This window comes from Bombina bombina, chromosome 2 (genome assembly GCF_027579735.1).
Source record: "Bombina bombina isolate aBomBom1 chromosome 2, aBomBom1.pri, whole genome shotgun sequence".
Classification (NCBI taxonomy): Eukaryota; Metazoa; Chordata; class Amphibia; order Anura; family Bombinatoridae; genus Bombina; species Bombina bombina.
This window is the reverse complement of record NC_069500.1, coordinates 8,236,859-8,255,890: the sequence shown is the minus strand read 5'-3', so window position 1 is coordinate 8,255,890 and position 19,032 is coordinate 8,236,859. Positions and strand designations below refer to the sequence as shown.

The following is a 19,032-nucleotide window of genomic DNA, read 5'->3' as shown; positions in this document are numbered from 1 at the left end:
CTACTAAATACAAGATGTCTCTAGTCATTATTGTACCATGATTCTGTTATAGCTACTAAATACAAGTTGTCCCTAGTCATTATTGTGCCATGATGCTGTTATAGCTACTAAATACAAGTTGTCCCTAGTCATTATTTTACCATGATTCTGTTATAGCTACTAAATACAAGTTATCTCTAGTCATTATTCTACCGTGATTCTGTTATAGCTACTAAATACAAGTTGTCCCTAGTAATTATTGTACCATGATGCTGTTATAGCTACTATATTCAAGTTGTCTCTAGTAATTACTGTACCATGATTCTGTTATAGCTACTAAATACAAGTTGTCTCTAGTAATTACTGTACCATGATTCTGTTATAGCTGCTAAATACAAGTTGTCTCTAGTAATTATTGTACCATGATTCTGTTATAGCTACTAAATACAAGTTGTCTCTAGTCATTATTGTACCATGATGCTGTTATAGCTACTAAATACAAGTTGTCCCTAGTCATTATTGTACCATGATGCTGTTATAGCTACTAAATACAAGTTGTCTCTAGTAATTACTGTACCATGATTCTGTTGTAGCTGCTAAATAGAAGTTGTCTCTAGTCAGTATTGTACCATGATTCTCTTATAGCTACTATGATACAAGTTGTCTCTAGTCATTATTGTACCATGATTCTGTTATAGCTACTAAATACAAGTTGTATCTAGTCATTATTGTACCATGATGCTGTTATAGCTACTAAATACAAGTTGTCTCTAGTAATTACTGTACCATGATTCTGTTATAGCTACTAAATACAAGTTGTCTCTAGTAATTATTGTACCATGATTCTGTTATAGCTACTAAATACAAGTTGTCTCTAGTCATTATTGTACGATAATTCTGTTATAGCTACTAAATACAAGTTGTCTCTAGTCATTATTGTACCATGATTCTCTTATAGCTACTAAAAACAAGTTGTCCCTAGTCATTATTGTACCATGTCCAGCAGTCTCATAGGCTAAGCGGATTAAGCTTCTTAGCCAAAAAGAAAAAGAGGTTGCCAAAGCCTTTTGACCTCTCCTCTGTCCAGAGTAGACAACAAACAAAGCAGATGTTTGACGAAAATCTTTAGTAGCTTGTAAGTAAAACTTTAAAGCACGGACCACGTCCAGATTGTGTAACACAAGGATGGAACCACAATCCCTTGATTGATATTCTTTTAGATACCACCTTAGGTAAGAACCCAGGTTTGGTACGCAGGACTACCTTATCCGTATGAAAAATCAGATAAGGAGAATCACATTGTAAGGCAGATAGCTCAGAGACTCTACGAGCCGAGGAAATAGCTACCAAAAAAAAAAAAAAAAGAACTGTCCAAGATAAAAGTTTGATATCTATGGAATGAAGAGGTTCAAACGGAACTCCTTGAAGAACCTTAAGAACCAAGTTTAAGCTCCATGGTGGAGCAACAGGTTTAAACACAGGCTTGATTCTAACTAAAGCCTGACAAAATGCCTGAACGTCTGGAACATCTGCCAGACGCTAGTGCAAAGAATAGAAAGAGCAAAAATCTGTCCCTTTAAGAAACTAGCTGACAATCCTTTTTCCAAACCTTCTTGGAGAAAAGATAAAATCCTAGGAATCCTGACCTTACTCCATGAGTAACCCTTGGATTCACACCAATAAAGATATCTACGCCATACCTTATGGTAAATTTTCCTGATGACAGGCTTTCGTGCCTGTATTAAGGTATCAATAACTGACTCGGAGAAGCCACGCTTTGATAAAATCAAGCGTTCAATCTCCAGGCAGTCAGTCTCAGAGAAATTAGATTTGGATGGTTGAAAGGACCCTGAAGTAGAAGGCCCTGTCTCAGAGGCAGAGACCATGGTGGAAAGGATGACATGTCCACTAGATCTGCATACCAGGTCCTGCATGGCCACACAGGTGCTATCAGAATCACCGATGCTCTCTCCTGCTTGATCTTGGCAATCAGTCGAGGGAGCAGAGGAAACGGTGGAAACACATAAGCCAGGTTGAAAGACCAGGGCGCTGCTAGAGTATCTATCAGTGTCGCCTTGGAAACCCTGGACCTGGATCCGTAACACGGAAGCTTGGCGTTCTGGCGAGACGCCATGAGATCCAGTTCTGGTTTGCCCCAACGGAGAATCAGTTGTGCAAATACCTCCGGATGGAGTTCCCACTCTCCCGGATGAAAAGTCTGACGACTTAGAAAATCCGCCTCCCAGTGCTCTACACCTGGGATATGGATAGCTGATAGGTGGCAAGAGTGAATCTCTGCCCAGTGAATTATTTTTGAAACTTCTAACATCTCTAGGGAACTTCTTGTTCCCCCTCGATGGTTGATGTAAGCTACAGTCGTGATGTTGACCGACTGAAATCTGATGTACCTCAGAGTTGCTAACTGAGGCCAAACCTGAAGAGCCTTGAATATCGCTCTTAGTTCCAGAATATTTATTGGAAGGAGAGACTCCTCCTGAGTCCACGATCCCTGAGCCTTCAGGGAGTTCCAAACTGCACCCCAACCTAGAAGGCTGGCATTTGTTGTTACAATAGTCCAATCTGGCCTGCGAAGGTCATACCTTTGGACAGATGGACCCGAGATAGCCACCAGGGAAGATATCAGAGTCCCTAGAAAGGAAACTCTTGTGAGTGGGGATAGAGAACACTTTTCCTCGTTCACTTTCCACCCATGCGACCTCAGAAATGCCAGTACTACGTCCGTATGAGACTTGGCAATTTGGAAGTTTGACGCCTGTATCAGGATGTCGTCTAAATAAGGGGCTACTGCTATGCCCCGCGGCCTTAGGACCGCCAAAAGCGACCCTAGAACCTTTGTAAAGATTCTTGGGGCTGTAGCTAATCCAAAGGGAAGAGCTACAACTGGTAATGCCTGTCTTGAAAGGCAAACCTGAGAAACCGATGATGATCTTTGTGTTTCGGAATGTGAAGATAAGCATCCTTTAGATCCACTGTAGTCATATATTGACCCTCCTGGATCAGTGGTAGGATTGTACGAATAGTTTCCATCTTGAACGACGGAACTTTGAGGAATTTGTTTAAGATCTTTAGATCCAAAATCGGTCTGAAGGTTCCCTCTTTTTTGGGAACCACAAACAGATTTGAGTAAAAACCCTGTTCCTGTTCCTCCTTTGGAACTGGATGGATCACTCCCATAACTAGGAGGTCTCGTACACAGTGTAAGAATGCCTCTCTCTTTATCTGGTTTGCAGATAATTGTGAAAGGTGAAATCTCCCTTTTGGGGGGGAAGCTTTGAAGTCCAGAAGATATCCCTGGGATATAATTTTCAACGCCCAGGGATCCTGAACATCTCTTGCCCACGCCTGGGCGAAGAGTGAAAGTCTGCCCCCTACTAGATCCATTACCGGATAGGGGGTCGTTCCTTCATGCTGTCTTAGAGGCAGCAGCAGGCTTTTTGACCTGCTTACCTTTTTTCCAGGTCTGGTTTGGTCTCCAGACCGTCTTGGATTGAGCAAAAGTTCCCTCTTGTTTATTATTAGAGGAAGTTGATGCCGCACCTGCCTTGAAGTTTCGAAAGGCACGGAAATTAGACTGTTTGGCCCTAGATTTGGACCTGTCCTGAGGAAGGGCACGACCTTTTCCTCCCGTGATATCAGCAATAATCTCCTTCAAACCAGGCCCGAATAGGGTCTGCCCCTTGAAGGGAATGTTAAGTAGCTTAGATTTTAAAGTCGCGTCAGCTGACCATGATTTAAGCCATAGCGCTCTGCGCGCCTGTATAGCAAAACCAGAATTCTTGTCATTATTGTCTCTAGTCATTATTGTACCATGATTATGTTATAGCTACTAAATACAAGTTGCCTCTAGTCATTATTGTACTATGATGCTGTTATAGCTTCTAAATACAAGTTGTCTAGTCATTATTGTACCATGATTATGTTGTAGCTACTAAATACAAGTTGTCTCTAGTAATTACTGTACCATGATGCTGTTATAGCTACTAAACACAAGTTGTGTCTAGTCATTATTGTACCATGATTATGTTATAGCTACTAAATACAAGTTGTCTCTAGTCATTATTGTACCATGATTCTGTTATAGCTTCTAAATACAAGTTGTCCCTAGTCATTATTGTACCATGATGCTGTTATAGCTACTAAATACAAGTTGTCCCTAGTCATTATTGTACCATGATTCTGTTATAGCTACTAAATACAAGTTGTCTCTAGTCATTATTGTACCATGATTCTGTTATAGCTACTAAATACAAGTTGTGTCTAGTCATTATTGTACCATGATTCTGTTATAGCTACTAAATACAAGTTGTGTCTAGTCATTATTGTACCATGATTCTGTTATAGCTACTAAATACAAGTTGTCTCTAGTCATTATTGTACCATGATGCTGTTGTAGCTACTAAATACAAGTTGTCTCTAGTAATTACTGTACCATGATTCTGTTATAGCTACTAAATACAAGTTGTCTCTAGTCATTATTGTACCATGATGCTGTTGTAGCTACTAAATACAAGTTGTCTCTAGTCATTATTGTACCATGATGCTGTTATAGCTACTAAATACAAGTTGTCTCTAGTAATTACTGTACCATGATTCTGTTATAGCTACTAAATACAAGTTGTCTCTAGTCATTATTGTACCATGATGCTGTTGTAGCTACTAAATACAAGTTGTCTCTAGTAATTACTGTACCATGATTCTGTTATAGCTACTAAATACAAGTTGTCCCTAGTCATTATTGTACCATGATGCTGTTATAGCTACTAAATACAAGTTGTCTCTAGTCATTATTGTACCATGATGCTGTTGTAGCTACTAAATACAAGTTGTCTCTAGTCATTATTGTACCATGATTCTCTTATAGCTACTAAAAACAAGTTGTCCCTAGTCATTATTGTACCATGATTCTGTTATAGCTACTAAAAACAAGTTGTCCCTAGTCATTATTGTACCATGATTCTCTTATAGCTACTAAAAACAAGTTGTCTCTAGTCATTATTGTACCATGATTCTCTTATAGCTACTAAAAACAAGTTGTCTCTAGTCATTATTGTACCATGATTCTCTTATAGCTACTAAAAACAAGTTGTCCCTAGTCATTATTGTACCATGATGCTGTTATAGCTACTAAAAACAAGTTGTCCCTAGTCATTATTGTATCATGAGGCAGGGACAACTTGTATTTAGTAGTTAGAACAGAATCATGGTACAATAATGATTAGAGACAACCATGTAACTAGCTACAGACAATACATAACTGACAATATGTCATGTAACTAGCTACAGACAATACATAACTGACACTATGTCATGTAACTAGCTACAGACAATACATAACTGACAATATGTCATGTAACTAGCTACAGACAATACATAACTGACAATATGTCATGTAACTAGCTACAGACAATACATAACTGACAATATGTCATGTAACTAGATACAGACCATACTAGATGTACCACTAAGTCACCTGCACTAACACTATCAGTAATACTGTTCCTAACTACTCTCTTGTTGTTCCAGCACATACATGTCACTGTGTCCCTCGTGTGCTATCTCGGTCTCTAACCTTGCAGTTTTGTGGTGAGACGGAAGTAGACTGCAGTGCCCACAGCTCCAGTCCTCTCGACCAAGACATAATACCAGTGTTCCCAGAGAGGGAGGAGGGTGAGGAGTTGGCATCCTGTAGGGGATGAGCAGTCCTGATTGGATGAATTGTGCAATGGGGGTGCCTTGGCACGAACTCTCAGAAGAAGAGGGCAGCTTTCCCCTGACCGAAACCCAGCCCGGCAGTCCAACAGACGAACTTGTAACCCGGAAGTGAATTGTGGAACAAAGACTCTGTGGTGGACAGAAAATTAAATAAGTTAATTCAGAAATTATTTAGCAGCCACATATGTCTGTGCATATGAGCCCATGTGGGTCTGTTTATGTGAGAGAGGCCACATATGTGCATGTGTCTATATATTAGAGTGACTTGCATGTGTCTGTATATTAGAGTGACTGCATGTATCTGTATATTAGTGTGACTGCATGTGTCTATATATTAGAGTGACTTGCATGTGTCTGTATATTAGTGTGACTGCATGTGTCTGTATATTAGAGTGACTTGCATGTGTCTGTATATTAGTGTGACTGCATGTGTCTGTATATTAGTGTGACTGCATGTGTCTGTATATTAGAGTGACTTGCATGTGTCTGTATATTAGTGTGACTTGCATGTGTCTGTATATTAGAGTGACTTGCATGTGTCTGTATATTAGTGTGACTGCATGTGTCTGTATATTAGTGTGACTGCATGTGTCTGTATATTAGAGTGACTTGCATGTGTCTATATATTAGAGTACCTGCATGCGTCTATATATTAGAGTGACTTGCATGTGTCTATATATTAGAGTGATTTGCATGTGTCTATATATTAGAGTGACTTGCATGTGTCTGTATATTAGAGTGACTTGCATGTGTCTATATATTAGAGTGACTTGCATGTGTCTGTATATTAGAGTGACTTGCATGTGTCTGTATATTAGTGTGACTGCATGTGTCTGTATATTAGAGTACCTGCATGTGTCTATATATTAGAGTACCTGCATGTGTCTGTATATTAGTGTGACTTGCATGTGTCTGTATATTAGAGTGACTTGCATGTGTCTGTATATTAGTGTGACTGCATGTGTCTATATATTAGAGTGACTTGCATGTGTCTATATATTAGAGTACCTGCACGTGTCTGTATATTAGAGTGACTTGCATGTGTCTGTATATTAGAGTAACTTGCATGTGTCTATATATTAGAGTACCTGCATGTCTCTGTATATTAGAGTGACTTGCATGTGTCTATATATTAGAGTACCTGCATGTGTCTATATATTAGAGTACCTGCATGTGTCTGTATATTAGAGTACCTGCATGTGTCTATATATTAGAGTACCTGCATGTGTCTATATATTAGAGTACTTGCATGTGTCTATATATTAGAGTGACTTGCATGTGTCTGTATATTAGAGTGACTTGCATGTGTCTGTATATTAGAGTGACTTGCATGTGTCTGTATATTAGTGTGACTGCATGTGTCTGTATATTAGAGTGACTTGCATGTGTCTGTATATTAGAGTGACTTGCATGTGTCTGTATATTAGTGTGACTTGCATGTGTCTATATATTAGAGTACCTGCACGTGTCTGTATATTAGAGTGACTTGCATGTGTCTGTATATTAGAGTGACTGCATGTGTCTGTATATTAGAGTGACTTGCATGTGTCTATATATTAGAGTACCTGCATGTCTCTGTATATTAGAGTGACTTGCATGTGTCTATATATTAGAGTGACTTGCATGTGTCTATATATTAGAGTACCTGCATGTGTCTGTATATTAGAGTACCTGCATGTGTCTGTATATTAGTGTGACTGCATGTGTCTGTATATAAGAGTACCTGCATGTGTCTGTATATTAGAGTGACTTGCATGTGTCTGTATATTAGTGTGACTGCATGTGTCTGTATATAAGAGTACCTGCATGTGTCTGTATATTAGAGTGACTGCATGTGTCTATATATTAGAGTACCTGCATGTGTCTATATATTAGAGTACCTGCATGTGTCTATATATTAGAGTACCTGCATGTGTCTATATATTAGAGTACCTGCATGTGTCTGTATATTAGAGTGACTTGCATGTGTCTGTATATTAGAGTGACTTGCATGTGTCTGTATATTAGAGTGACTTGCATGTGTCTATATATTAGAGTACCTGCATGTGTCTGTATATTAGAGTGACTTGCATGTGTCTGTATATTAGAGTGACTGCATGTGTCTGTATATTAGAGTGACTTGCATGTGTCTATATATTAGAGTACCTGCATGTGTCTGTATATTAGAGTGACTTGCATGTGTCTATATATTAGAGTACCTGCATGTGTCTGTATATTAGAGTGACTTGCATGTGTCTATATATTAGAGTACCTGCATGTGTCTATATATTAGAGTACCTGCATGTGTCTGTATATTAGAGTGACTTGCATGTGTCTGTATATTAGAGTGACTTGCATGTGTCTGTATATTAGTGTGACTTGCATGTGTCTATATATTAGAGTACCTGCATGTGTCTGTATATTAGAGTGACTTGCATGTGTCTATATATTAGAGTGACTTGCATGTGTCTATATATTAGAGTACCTGCATGTGTCTGTATATTAGAGTGACTTGCATGTGTCTGTATATTAGTGTGACTGCATGTGTCTATATATTAGAGTACCTGCATGTGTCTGTATATTAGAGTGACTTGCATGTGTCTGTATATTAGTGTGACTGCATGTGTCTATATATTAGAGTACCTGCATGTGTCTGTATATTAGAGTGACTTGCATGTGTCTGTATATTAGTGTGACTGCATGTGTCTGTATATTAGAGTACCTGCATGTGTCTGTATATTAGAGTACCTGCATGTGTCTGTATATTAGTGTGACTGCATGTGTCTGTATATTAGAGTGACTTGCATGTGTCTGTATATTAGTGTGACTGCATGTGTCTGTATATTAGAGTACCTGCATGTGTCTGTATATTAGTGTGACTGCATGTGTCTGTATATTAGAGTACCTGCATGTGTCTGTATATTAGAGTGACTTGCATGTGTCTATATATTAGAGTACCTGCACGTGTCTATATATTAGAGTACCTGCATGTGTCTGTATATTAGTGTGACTGCATGTGTCTATATATTAGAGTACCTGCATGTGTCTGTATATTAGAGTGACTTGCATGTGTCTGTATATTAGAGTGACTTGCATGTGTCTATATATTAGAGTACCTGCATGTGTCTGTATATTAGAGTGACTTGCATGTGTCTGTATATTAGTGTGACTGCATGTGTCTATATATTAGAGTACCTGCATGTGTCTGTATATTAGAGTGACTTGCATGTGTCTGTATATTAGTGTGACTGCATGTGTCTATATATTAGAGTACCTGCATGTGTCTGTATATTAGAGTGACTTGCATGTGTCTGTATATTAGTGTGACTGCATGTGTCTGTATATTAGAGTACCTGCATGTGTCTGTATATTAGAGTACCTGCATGTGTCTGTATATTAGTGTGACTGCATGTGTCTGTATATTAGAGTGACTTGCATGTGTCTGTATATTAGTGTGACTGCATGTGTCTGTATATTAGTGTGACTGCATGTGTCTGTATATTAGAGTGACTTGCATGTGTCTGTATATTAGTGTGACTGCATGTGTCTGTATATTAGTGTGACTGCATGTGTCTGTATATTAGTGTGACTGCATGTGTCTGTATATTAGAGTGACTTGCATGTGTCTGTATATTAGTGTGACTGCATGTGTCTGTATATTAGTGTGACTGCATGTGTCTGTATATTAGTGTGACTGCATGTGTCTGTATATTAGAGTGACTTGCATGTGTCTGTATATTAGTGTGACTGCATGTGTCTGTATATTAGTGTGACTGCATGTGTCTGTATATTAGAGTACCTGCATGTGTCTGTATATTAGAGTGACTTGCATGTGTCTATATATTAGAGTACCTGCACGTGTCTATATATTAGAGTACCTGCATGTGTCTGTATATTAGTGTGACTGCATGTGTCTATATATTAGAGTACCTGCATGTGTCTGTATATTAGAGTGACTTGCATGTGTCTATATATTAGAGTACCTGCATGTGTCTATATATTAGAGTACCTGCATGTGTCTATATATTAGAGTACCTGCATGTGTCTATATATTAGAGTACCTGCATGTGTCTGTATATTAGAGTGACTTGCATGTGTCTGTATATTAGAGTGACTGCATGTGTCTATATATTAGAGTACCTGCATGTGTCTGTATATTAGTGTGACTTGCATGTGTCTGTATATTAGAGTGACTGCATGTGTCTATATATTAGAGTACCTGCATGTGTCTGTATATTAGAGTACCTGCACGTGTCTGTATATTAGAGTGACTTGCATGTGTCTGTATATTAGAGTGACTGCATGTGTCTGTATATTAGAGTACCTGCATGTGTCTGTATATTAGAGTACCTGCACGTGTCTGTATATTAGAGTGACTTGCATGTGTCTGTATATTAGAGTGACTGCACGTGTCTGTATATTAGAGTACCTGCACGTGTCTGTATATTAGAGTGACTTGCATGTGTCTGTATATTAGAGTGACTTGCATGTGTCTGTATATTAGAGTGACTGCATGTGTCTATATATTAGAGTACCTGCATGTGTCTGTATATTAGTGTGACTTGCATGTGTCTGTATATTAGAGTGACTGCATGTGTCTATATATTAGAGTACCTGCATGTGTCTGTATATTAGTGTGACTTGCATGTGTCTGTATATTAGAGTGACTGCATGTGTCTGTATATTAGAGTACCTGCATGTGTCTGTATATTAGAGTGAATTGCATGTGTCTATATATTAGAGTACCTGCATGTGTCTGTATATTAGTGTGACTTGCATGTGTCTATATATTAGAGTACCTGCATGTGTCTGTATATTAGTGTGACTTGCATGTGTCTGTATATTAGAGTGACTGCATGTGTCTATATATTAGAGTACCTGCATGTGTCTGTATATTAGTGTGACTTGCATGTGTCTGTATATTAGAGTGACTGCATGTGTCTGTATATTAGAGTACCTGCATGTGTCTGTATATTAGAGTGAATTGCATGTGTCTGTATATTAGAGTGACTGCATGTGTCTATATATTAGAGTACCTGCATGTGTCTGTATATTAGTGTGACTTGCATGTGTCTGTATATTAGAGTGACTGCATGTGTCTATATATTAGAGTACCTGCATGTGTCTGTATATTAGAGTCACTTGCATGTGTCTGTAATTTGTATTATTATTTATTTATAGCCATCAGTGTATATACATTATACCAGTTTTCTACAAAACACCACCCAGGGTATTTAAAGAAAGCAAACATAATTATACACAGATATATTAACATAGCACCCATTGCTATAATCTCACATTTTTATATATCTGGTCTAGTATGTAACACACTGTTGGATAAAATAAAATATAACAATATCACGTATACAAATCATATTATAGGCAAAACACCTATAAACATAGGCTTAACAAAAGAAGGGACGAGGGGAAAAAACCCCAGAGAAAACCCCGCAACACACCCTCCCGAATCCAACCAATACTATTCAATAGTTCTCATTCCTATCTTTCTCTCACTTCCCATCTTTCATCCCTATTGCCCTTCTTATCCCCTCCGTTATCCTCGTTCTTCTCTCTCCTTTTTCCTTTTAATACCAATTTCTTCATTTTTTTTTTTTTTTTGCCTGCAGCTGAGCAGCAGCTGAATTTTAACTTTTTACACAGCACTTACTCTGGTGAGCTGAGGAAATAGTGAAGTAAAATATCTTCCTTTTTTACATAGAGATGCTCAGGTGATATTTTCCTGTCAGCTTTTTACAGTTATACTGCATTAGTTTCAAGTGATTTAGCATATGAGTATTATGTCCCTTTAAGAATGTGAAACAATAAAACATCTATATTAAAGAACTATAAATGTATCTTCTATTATTTATAAAAACACGTGAAGGTCACAATCTTTGTTTACCTATTGGATGAAGAGTTTTTAGGTGTTGAATCCACACTTCTCTTTTTTTCTACTTGAAAAACTGACTGCTTACAGATTGTTGGTGAACAGACACTATCACATAGAAGAACCTACACACAGTCACTTTCACATACAAAACACCCTCAGTTACTCTCACATGCAACCACAGGCACACACACTCACTCACATACAACCACAGAAAAACACTCACTCACATACAAACACAGACACACACACTCACTCACTTACAAACACAGACACACACACTCACTCATATACAAACACAGACACTCACTCACATATAAACAAACAGTCATTTACAAGCACAGACGCACACAGTCACTTTCATGTACAAACACACACAATCATCACATGCAAGCAATCACACACACACACACACACATGTTCACTTTCATATACAAACAGTGTCACACTCACACTAAATAAATATATATATATATATATATATATACAGTATATATATTATGTGGGGGTGACTGTGTGTGTTTGTATGTGAGTGTGACTGTGTGTTTGTATGTGACAATCAAAATGTGTGTGTGTGTTTGTATTTGAAAGTGAATGGATGTGTGTGTGTTTGTTTGTATGTGATAGAATAGATGTGTGCCTGTGTTTATATGTGTGTGTGACTGTGTGCCTGTGTTTGTATGTGAAAGTGAATAGATGTGTGTGTGTTTGTTTGTATGTGATAGAATAGATGTGTGCCTGTGTTTATATGTGTGAGTGACTGTGTGCCTGTGTTTGTATGTGAAAGTGAATGGATGTGTGTGTGTTTGTATGTATGTTACTGAATAGCTGTGTGCCTGTGTTTGTATGTGTGAGTGACTGTGTGCCTGTGTTTGTATGTGAATGGATGTGTGTGTGTTTGTATGTATGTGACTGAATAGCTGTGTGCCTGTGTTTGTATGTGTGAGTGACTGTGTGACTTTGTTTGTATGCTTGAGTGACAGTGTGCCTGTGTTTGTATGTGAAAGTGAATGGATGTGTGTGTGTTTGTATGTATGTTACTGAATAGATGTGCGTCTGTGTTTGTATGTGTGAGTGACTGTGTGCCTGTGTTTGTATGTGAAAGTGAATGGATGTGTGTGTGTTTGTATGTATGTGACTGAATAACTGTGTGCCTGTGTTTGTATGTTTGAGTGTCTATGTACCTGTGTTTGTATGTGAAAGTGAATGGATGTGTGTGTGTTTGTATCTATGTGACTGAATAGATGTGTCTCTGTGTTTATATGTGTGAGTGACTTTGTGCCTGTGTTTGTATGTATGTGATAGAATAGATGTGTGTCTGTGTTTGTATGTTTGAGTGACTGTGTGTTTGTGTTTGTATGTGAAAGTGAATGGATGTGTGTGTGTGTTTGTATGTATGTTACTGAATAGCTATGTGCCTGTGTTTGTATGTGTGAGTGACGGTGTGCCTGTGTTTGTATGGGAAAGTGAATCTATGTGTGTGTGTGTTTGTATGTATGTGACTGAATAGCTGTGTGCCTGCGTTTGTATGTTTGAGTGACTGTGTGCCTGTGTTTGTATGTGAATGGATGTGTGTGTGTTTGTATGTATGTGACTGAATAGCGGTGTGCCTGTGTTTGTATGTGTTAGTGACTGTGTGTCTGTGTTTATATGTGTGAGTGACTGTGTGCCTGTGTTTGTATGTGAAAGTGAATGGATGTGTGTGTTTGTATGTATGTTACTGAATAGATGTGTGTCTGTGTTTATATGTGTGAGTGACTGTGTGCCTGTGTTTGTATGTGAAAGTGAATGGATGTGTGTGTGTTTGTGTGTATGTGACTGAATAGCTGTGTGCCTGCGTTTGTATGTTTGAGTGACTGTGTGCCTGTGTTTGTATGTGAATGGATGTGTGTGTGTTTGTATGTATGTGACTGAATAGCTGTGTGCCTGTGTTTGTATGTGTGAGTGACTGTGTGCCTGTGTTTGTATGTTTGAGTGACTGTGTGCCTTTGTTTGTATGTTTGAGTGACTGTGTGCCTGTGTTTGTATGTGAAAGTGAATGGATGTGTGTGTATTTGTATGTATGTGACTGAATAGCTGTGTGTCTGTGTTTTTATGTGTGGGTGACTGTGTGCCTGTGTTTGTATGTGAATGGATGTGTGTGTGTTTGTATGTATGTGACTGAATAGCTGTGTGCCTGTGTTTGTATGTGTGAGTGACGGTGTGCCTGTGTTTGTATGTGAAAGTGAATGTATGTGTGTGTTTGTATGTATGTATGTGACTGAATAGCTGTGTGCCTGTGTTTGTATGTTTGAGTGACTGTGTGTCTGTGTTTGTATGTGTGAGTGACTGTGTGCCTGTGTTTGTATGTGAAAGTGAATGGATGTGTGTGCGTTTGTATGTATGTGACTGAATAGCTGTGTGCCTGTGTTTGTATGTTTGAGTGTCTATGTGCCTGTGTTTGTATGTGAAAGTGAATGGATGTGTGTGTGTGTGTTTGTATGTATGTGACTGAATAGCTATGTGCCTGTGTTTGTATGTGTGAGTGACGGTGTGCCTGTGTTTGTATGGGAAAGTGAATGTATGTGTGTGTGTGTTTGTATGTATGTGACTGAATAGCTGTGTGCCTGTGTTTGTATGTGTGAGTGACTGTGTGCCTGTGTTTGTATGTGAATGGATGTGTGTGTGTTTGTATGTATGTGACTGAATAGCTGTGTGCCTGTGTTTGTATGTTTGAATGAATGACTGTGTGCCTGTGTTTGTATGTGAATGGATGTGTGTGTGTGTTTGTATGTATGTGACTGAATAGCTGTGTGCCTGTGTTTGTATGTTTGAGTGTCTATGTGCCTGTGTTTGTATGTGAAAGTGAATGGATGTGTGTTTGTATGTATGTGACTGAATAGCTGTGTGCCTGTGTTTGTATGTTTGAGTGTCTATGTGCCTGTGTTTGTATGTGAAAGTGAATGGATGTGTGTGTTTGTATGTATGTGACTGAATAGCTGTGTGCCTGTGTTTGTATGTGTGAGTGACTGTGTGCCTGTGTTTGTATGTGAATGGATGTGTGTGTGTTTGTATGTATGTGACTGAATAGCTGTGTGCCTGTGTTTGTATGTTTGAGTGACTGTGTGCCTGTGTTTGTATGTGAAAGTGAATGGATGTGTGTGTGTGTTTTTATGTATGTGACTGAATAGCTGTGTGCCTGCGTTTGTATGTTTGAGTGAATGTGTGCCTGTGTTTGTATGTGAATGGATGTGTGTGTGTTTGTATGTATGTGACTGAATAGCTGTGTGCCTGTGTTTGTATGTTTGAATGACTGTGTGCCTGTGTTTGTATGTGAATGGATGTGTGTGTGTTTGTTTGTATGTGATAGAATAGATGTGTGTCTGTGTTTATATGTGTGAGTGACTGTGTGCCTGTGTTTGTATGTGAAAGTGAATGGATGTGTGTGTGTTTGTATGTATGTGACTGAATAGCTGTGTGCCTGTGTTTGTATGTTTGAGTGTCTATGTGCCTGTGTTTGTATGTGAAAGTTAATGGATGTGTGTGTGTTTGTATGATTGTGACTGAATAGATGTGTGTCTGTGTTTGTATGTTTGAGTGACTGTGTGTCTGTGTTTGTATGTGTTGAGTGACTGTGTGCCTGTGTTTGTATGTGAAAGTGAATGGATGTGTGTGTGTTTGTATGAATATGACTGAATAGATGTGTGTCTGCGTTTGTATGTTTGAGTGACTGTGTGCCTGTGTTTGTATGTGAAAGTGAATGGATGTGTGTGTGTTTGTATGTATGTGACTGAATAGCTGTGTGCCTGTGTTTGTATGTGTGAGTGACTGTGTGTCTGTGTTTATATGTGTGAGTGACTGTGTGCCTGTGTTTGTATGTGAAAGTGAATGGATGTGTGTGTTTGTATGTATGTTATTGAATAGATGTGTGTCTGTGTTTATATGTGTGAGTGACTGTGTGCCTGTGTTTGTATGTTTGAGTGACTGTGTGCCTTTGTGTGTATGTTTGAGTGACTGTGTGTCTGTGTTTATATGTGTGAGTGTCTATGTGCCTGTGTTTGTATGTGAAAGTGAATGGATGTGTGTGTGTGTGTGTTTGTATGATTGTGACTGAATAGATGTGTGTTTGTGTTTGTATGTTTGAGTGACTGTGTGTCTGTGTTTGTATGTTTGAGTGACTGTGTGCCTGTGTTTGTATGTGAAAGTGAATGGATGTGTGTGTGTTTGTATGAATGTGACTGAATAGATGTGTGTCTGCCTTTGTATGTTTGAGTGACTGTGTGCCTGTGTTTGTATGTGAAAGTGAATGGATGTGTGTGTGTTTGTATGTATGTTACTGAATAGATGTGTGTCTGTGTTTATATGTGTGAGTGACTGTGTGCCTATATTTGTATGTGAAAGGGAATGGATGTGTGTGTGTGTTTGTATGTATGTGACTGAATAGCTGTGTGCCTGTTTTTGTATGTTTGAGTTACTGTGTGCCTGTGTTTGTATGTGAAAGTGAAGTGTGTTTGTATGTATGTTACTGAATAGATGTGTGTCTGTGTTTATATGTGTGAGTGACTGTGTGCCTGTGTTTGTATGTGAAAGTGAAGTGTGTTTGTATGTATGTTACTGAATAGATGTGTGTCTGTGTTTATATGTGTGAGTGACTGTGTGCCTGTGTTTGTATGTGAAAGTGAATGGATGTGTGTGTGTTTGTATGTATGTGACTGAATAGCTGTGTGCCTGTGTTTGTATGTGTTAGTGACTGTGTGCCTGTGTTTGTATGTTTGAGTGACTGTGTGCCTGTGTTTGTATGTGAAAGTGAATGCCTGTGTTTGTATGTGAAAGTGAATGGATGTGTGTGTGTGTTTGTATGTATGTGACTGAATAGCTGTGTGTCTGCGTTTGTATGTTTGAGTGACTGTGTGCCTGTGTTTGTATGTGAATGGATGTGTGTGTGTTTGTATGTATGTGACTGAATAGCTGTGTGCCTGTGTTTGTATGTTTGAATGAATGTGTGCCTGTGTTTGTATGTTTGAGTGACTGTGTGCCTGTGTTTGTATGTGAATGGATGTGTGTGTGTGTGTTTGTATGTATGTGTGAGTGACTGTGTGCCTGTGTTTGTATGTTTGAGTGACTGTGTGCCTGTGTTTGTATGTGTGAATGACTGTGTGCCTGTGTTTGTATGTGAATGGATGTGTGTGTATTTGTATGTGTGAGTGACTGTGTGCCTGTGTTTGTATGTGTGAGTGACTGTGTGCCTATGTTTGAGTGACTGTGTGCCTGTGTTTGTATGTGAATGGATGTGTGTGTGTTTGTATGCATGTGACTGAATAGCTGTGTGCCTGTGTTTGTATGTGTGAGTGACTGTGTGCCTGTGTTTGTATGTGAATGGATGTGTGTGTGTTTGTATGTATGTGACTGAATAGCTGTGTGCCTGTGTTTGTATGTGTGAGTGACTGTGTGCCTGTGTTTGTATGTGTGAGTGACTGTGTGCCTGTGTTTGTATGTGTGAGTGACTGTGTGCCTGTGTTTGTATGTGAATTGATGTGTGTGTGTTTGTATGTATGTGACTGAATAGCTGTGTGCCTGTGTTTGTATGTGTGAGTGACTGTGTGCCTGTGTTTGTATGTGTGAGTGACTGTGTGCCTGTGTTTGTATGTGTGAGTGACTGTGTGCCTGTGTTTGTATGTGAATTGATGTGTGTGTGTTTGTATGTATGTGACTGAATAGCTGTGTGCCTGTGTTTGTATGTGTGAGTGACTGTGTGCCTGTGTTTGTATGTTTGAGTAACTGTATGCCTGTGTTTGTATGTGTGAGTGACTGTGTGCCTGTGTTTGTATGTGAATGGATGTGTGTGTGTTTGTATGTATGTGACTGAATAGCTGTGTACCTGTGTTTGTATGTGTGAGTGACTGTGTGCCTGTGTTTGTATGTGAATGGATGTGTGTGTGTTTCTATGGAGAGTAACTGGGTGTGTTATAGCATTTGCCTTGGGTACAATTTACAAGTACATTGGCTACATTTATTTTAGACTTACTTGTAGAGTGCAGAGCGGTTGTGAGCCGGCAGCATCTGCTCTGTTGCATACCCTGGGTACAGCACTGGTACCCCCACAACTCTCTGTACAATGAGCTGAGGCTGGAACAGATACTGGCACTCATCGTGCAGGCCCTGTGGTACAGGAAGAGATTATGATAAGGGCAGGTAAAGCATTAGAGAGTAAAAAAGCCAGAGAGAAAGATAGGGACGTTTAGAGAATCAACAACAGTCTCTCCCACTCACTGCACTAATCACTGAACCCATCGCACCTCTCTGAGCACGACAAGGAATGTTTGCCTTTACCTATTATGCACAGCGATGCTACACCAATGTAATACTGACCAGCTTGTCAGGGTGGTACGTCTGTTTATCATTCCTAAATAATCCTCTCTCACAGAAGTGCACAGTATTCTCTGGAGTATTTTATTATAAGGTGTCAGTGAAACCCTTTTCACTTCTCCTCTAGCAAGAGTTTATGTTGGGTGGAGGAAATACTGTAGTCCGTTAGAGGAGCAAACCTGCAGGAGGAGTCTGAGAGTTCCTCAGTAATAAATCTGGTGTGGCTTTTCTGAAACTGGTTGGTCAATTTGTCAATTCTTTGATTCACAAAAATTGATAATGAATTAGGTGCTAATGCGAAGCAGATGTGTGCTGTAATGGATATGCAATAGACACTAGAGGTACCAAGAGGGACTGCTGTAGGTATTAAATGGCGCCATAAAGCAGGGAACCCTGAAAAATGCCCAGTGTTGAGTTGGACTGTGTGGTTTTTAAGTTTTGGAAGCACTAATAAGAAGAGAAACTAGGGTGCTGGACATTGTGGAGGGCATGAGAGGTTAATAAAGGGGGTAGATCTGCATAGGGCTTATGTGGCACCAGGTGGGTCCAGTGTCCCCACAAACAAACAGGGAGCACCTTGACGTTAGTTAGAGATGTGAAGGTGCCTCTGCTCTACGGTGGGTGTGAGCACCGCTGAGGGCTCAAGTGACCATCAGTAGCTGTAGTAGAGGTATTTAAGCTGCACCCAGTAAGGTAGTTGGAGGAGTGCTGGAGATGAACTATACTCTCTTGGCCACCCCACCCCATGTCTGAGGCTCAAGACAATATCTGGAGGAAAGAATGTATCAAGGAAGGGGATCTTTGCCTTTGGAGCATTGTTTGCATTTGCCTGAGGATCTTTTTTATAAATATTTATTGTGAGAATTCAATTGCATAAACAAGCAAATACATATGCATACATATTACTGATAACGATAAATGTGTCCCACAATTATATCAATACAATTTTTACTACTTAAAACTGCATAGGGATTTCATGATGCGGAATGTCCTTCATATACACCTAGTCTAAAAATTACTTCAGTTCTGACTTAAACAATCTTAACTTTCCTTAAACATTTATTTCCATAATATTTTTTATAGGTAAATTACCCAACCCTTAAACTCTT

At 39.1% G+C, this 19,032-nt stretch overlaps 1 protein-coding gene across 1 annotated transcript in view; it reads right to left on the bottom strand.

The window, feature by feature from the left end:
- The window catches only part of TMEM8B (transmembrane protein 8B), a 156,389-nt gene extending 138,541 nt beyond the window's left edge, over positions 1–17,848 (bottom strand). The window contains exons 1-3 of the mRNA XM_053699635.1: positions 17,828–17,848; positions 17,583–17,716; positions 5,570–5,841 (exon numbers count right to left, since the gene is read on the bottom strand). Coding sequence (XP_053555610.1) covers positions 5,570–5,841; positions 17,583–17,716; positions 17,828–17,848 — 427 coding nt within the window. The remainder of the gene's footprint in view (positions 1–5,569; positions 5,842–17,582; positions 17,717–17,827) is intronic.
- Positions 17,849–19,032: the final 1,184 nt, after the last annotated feature.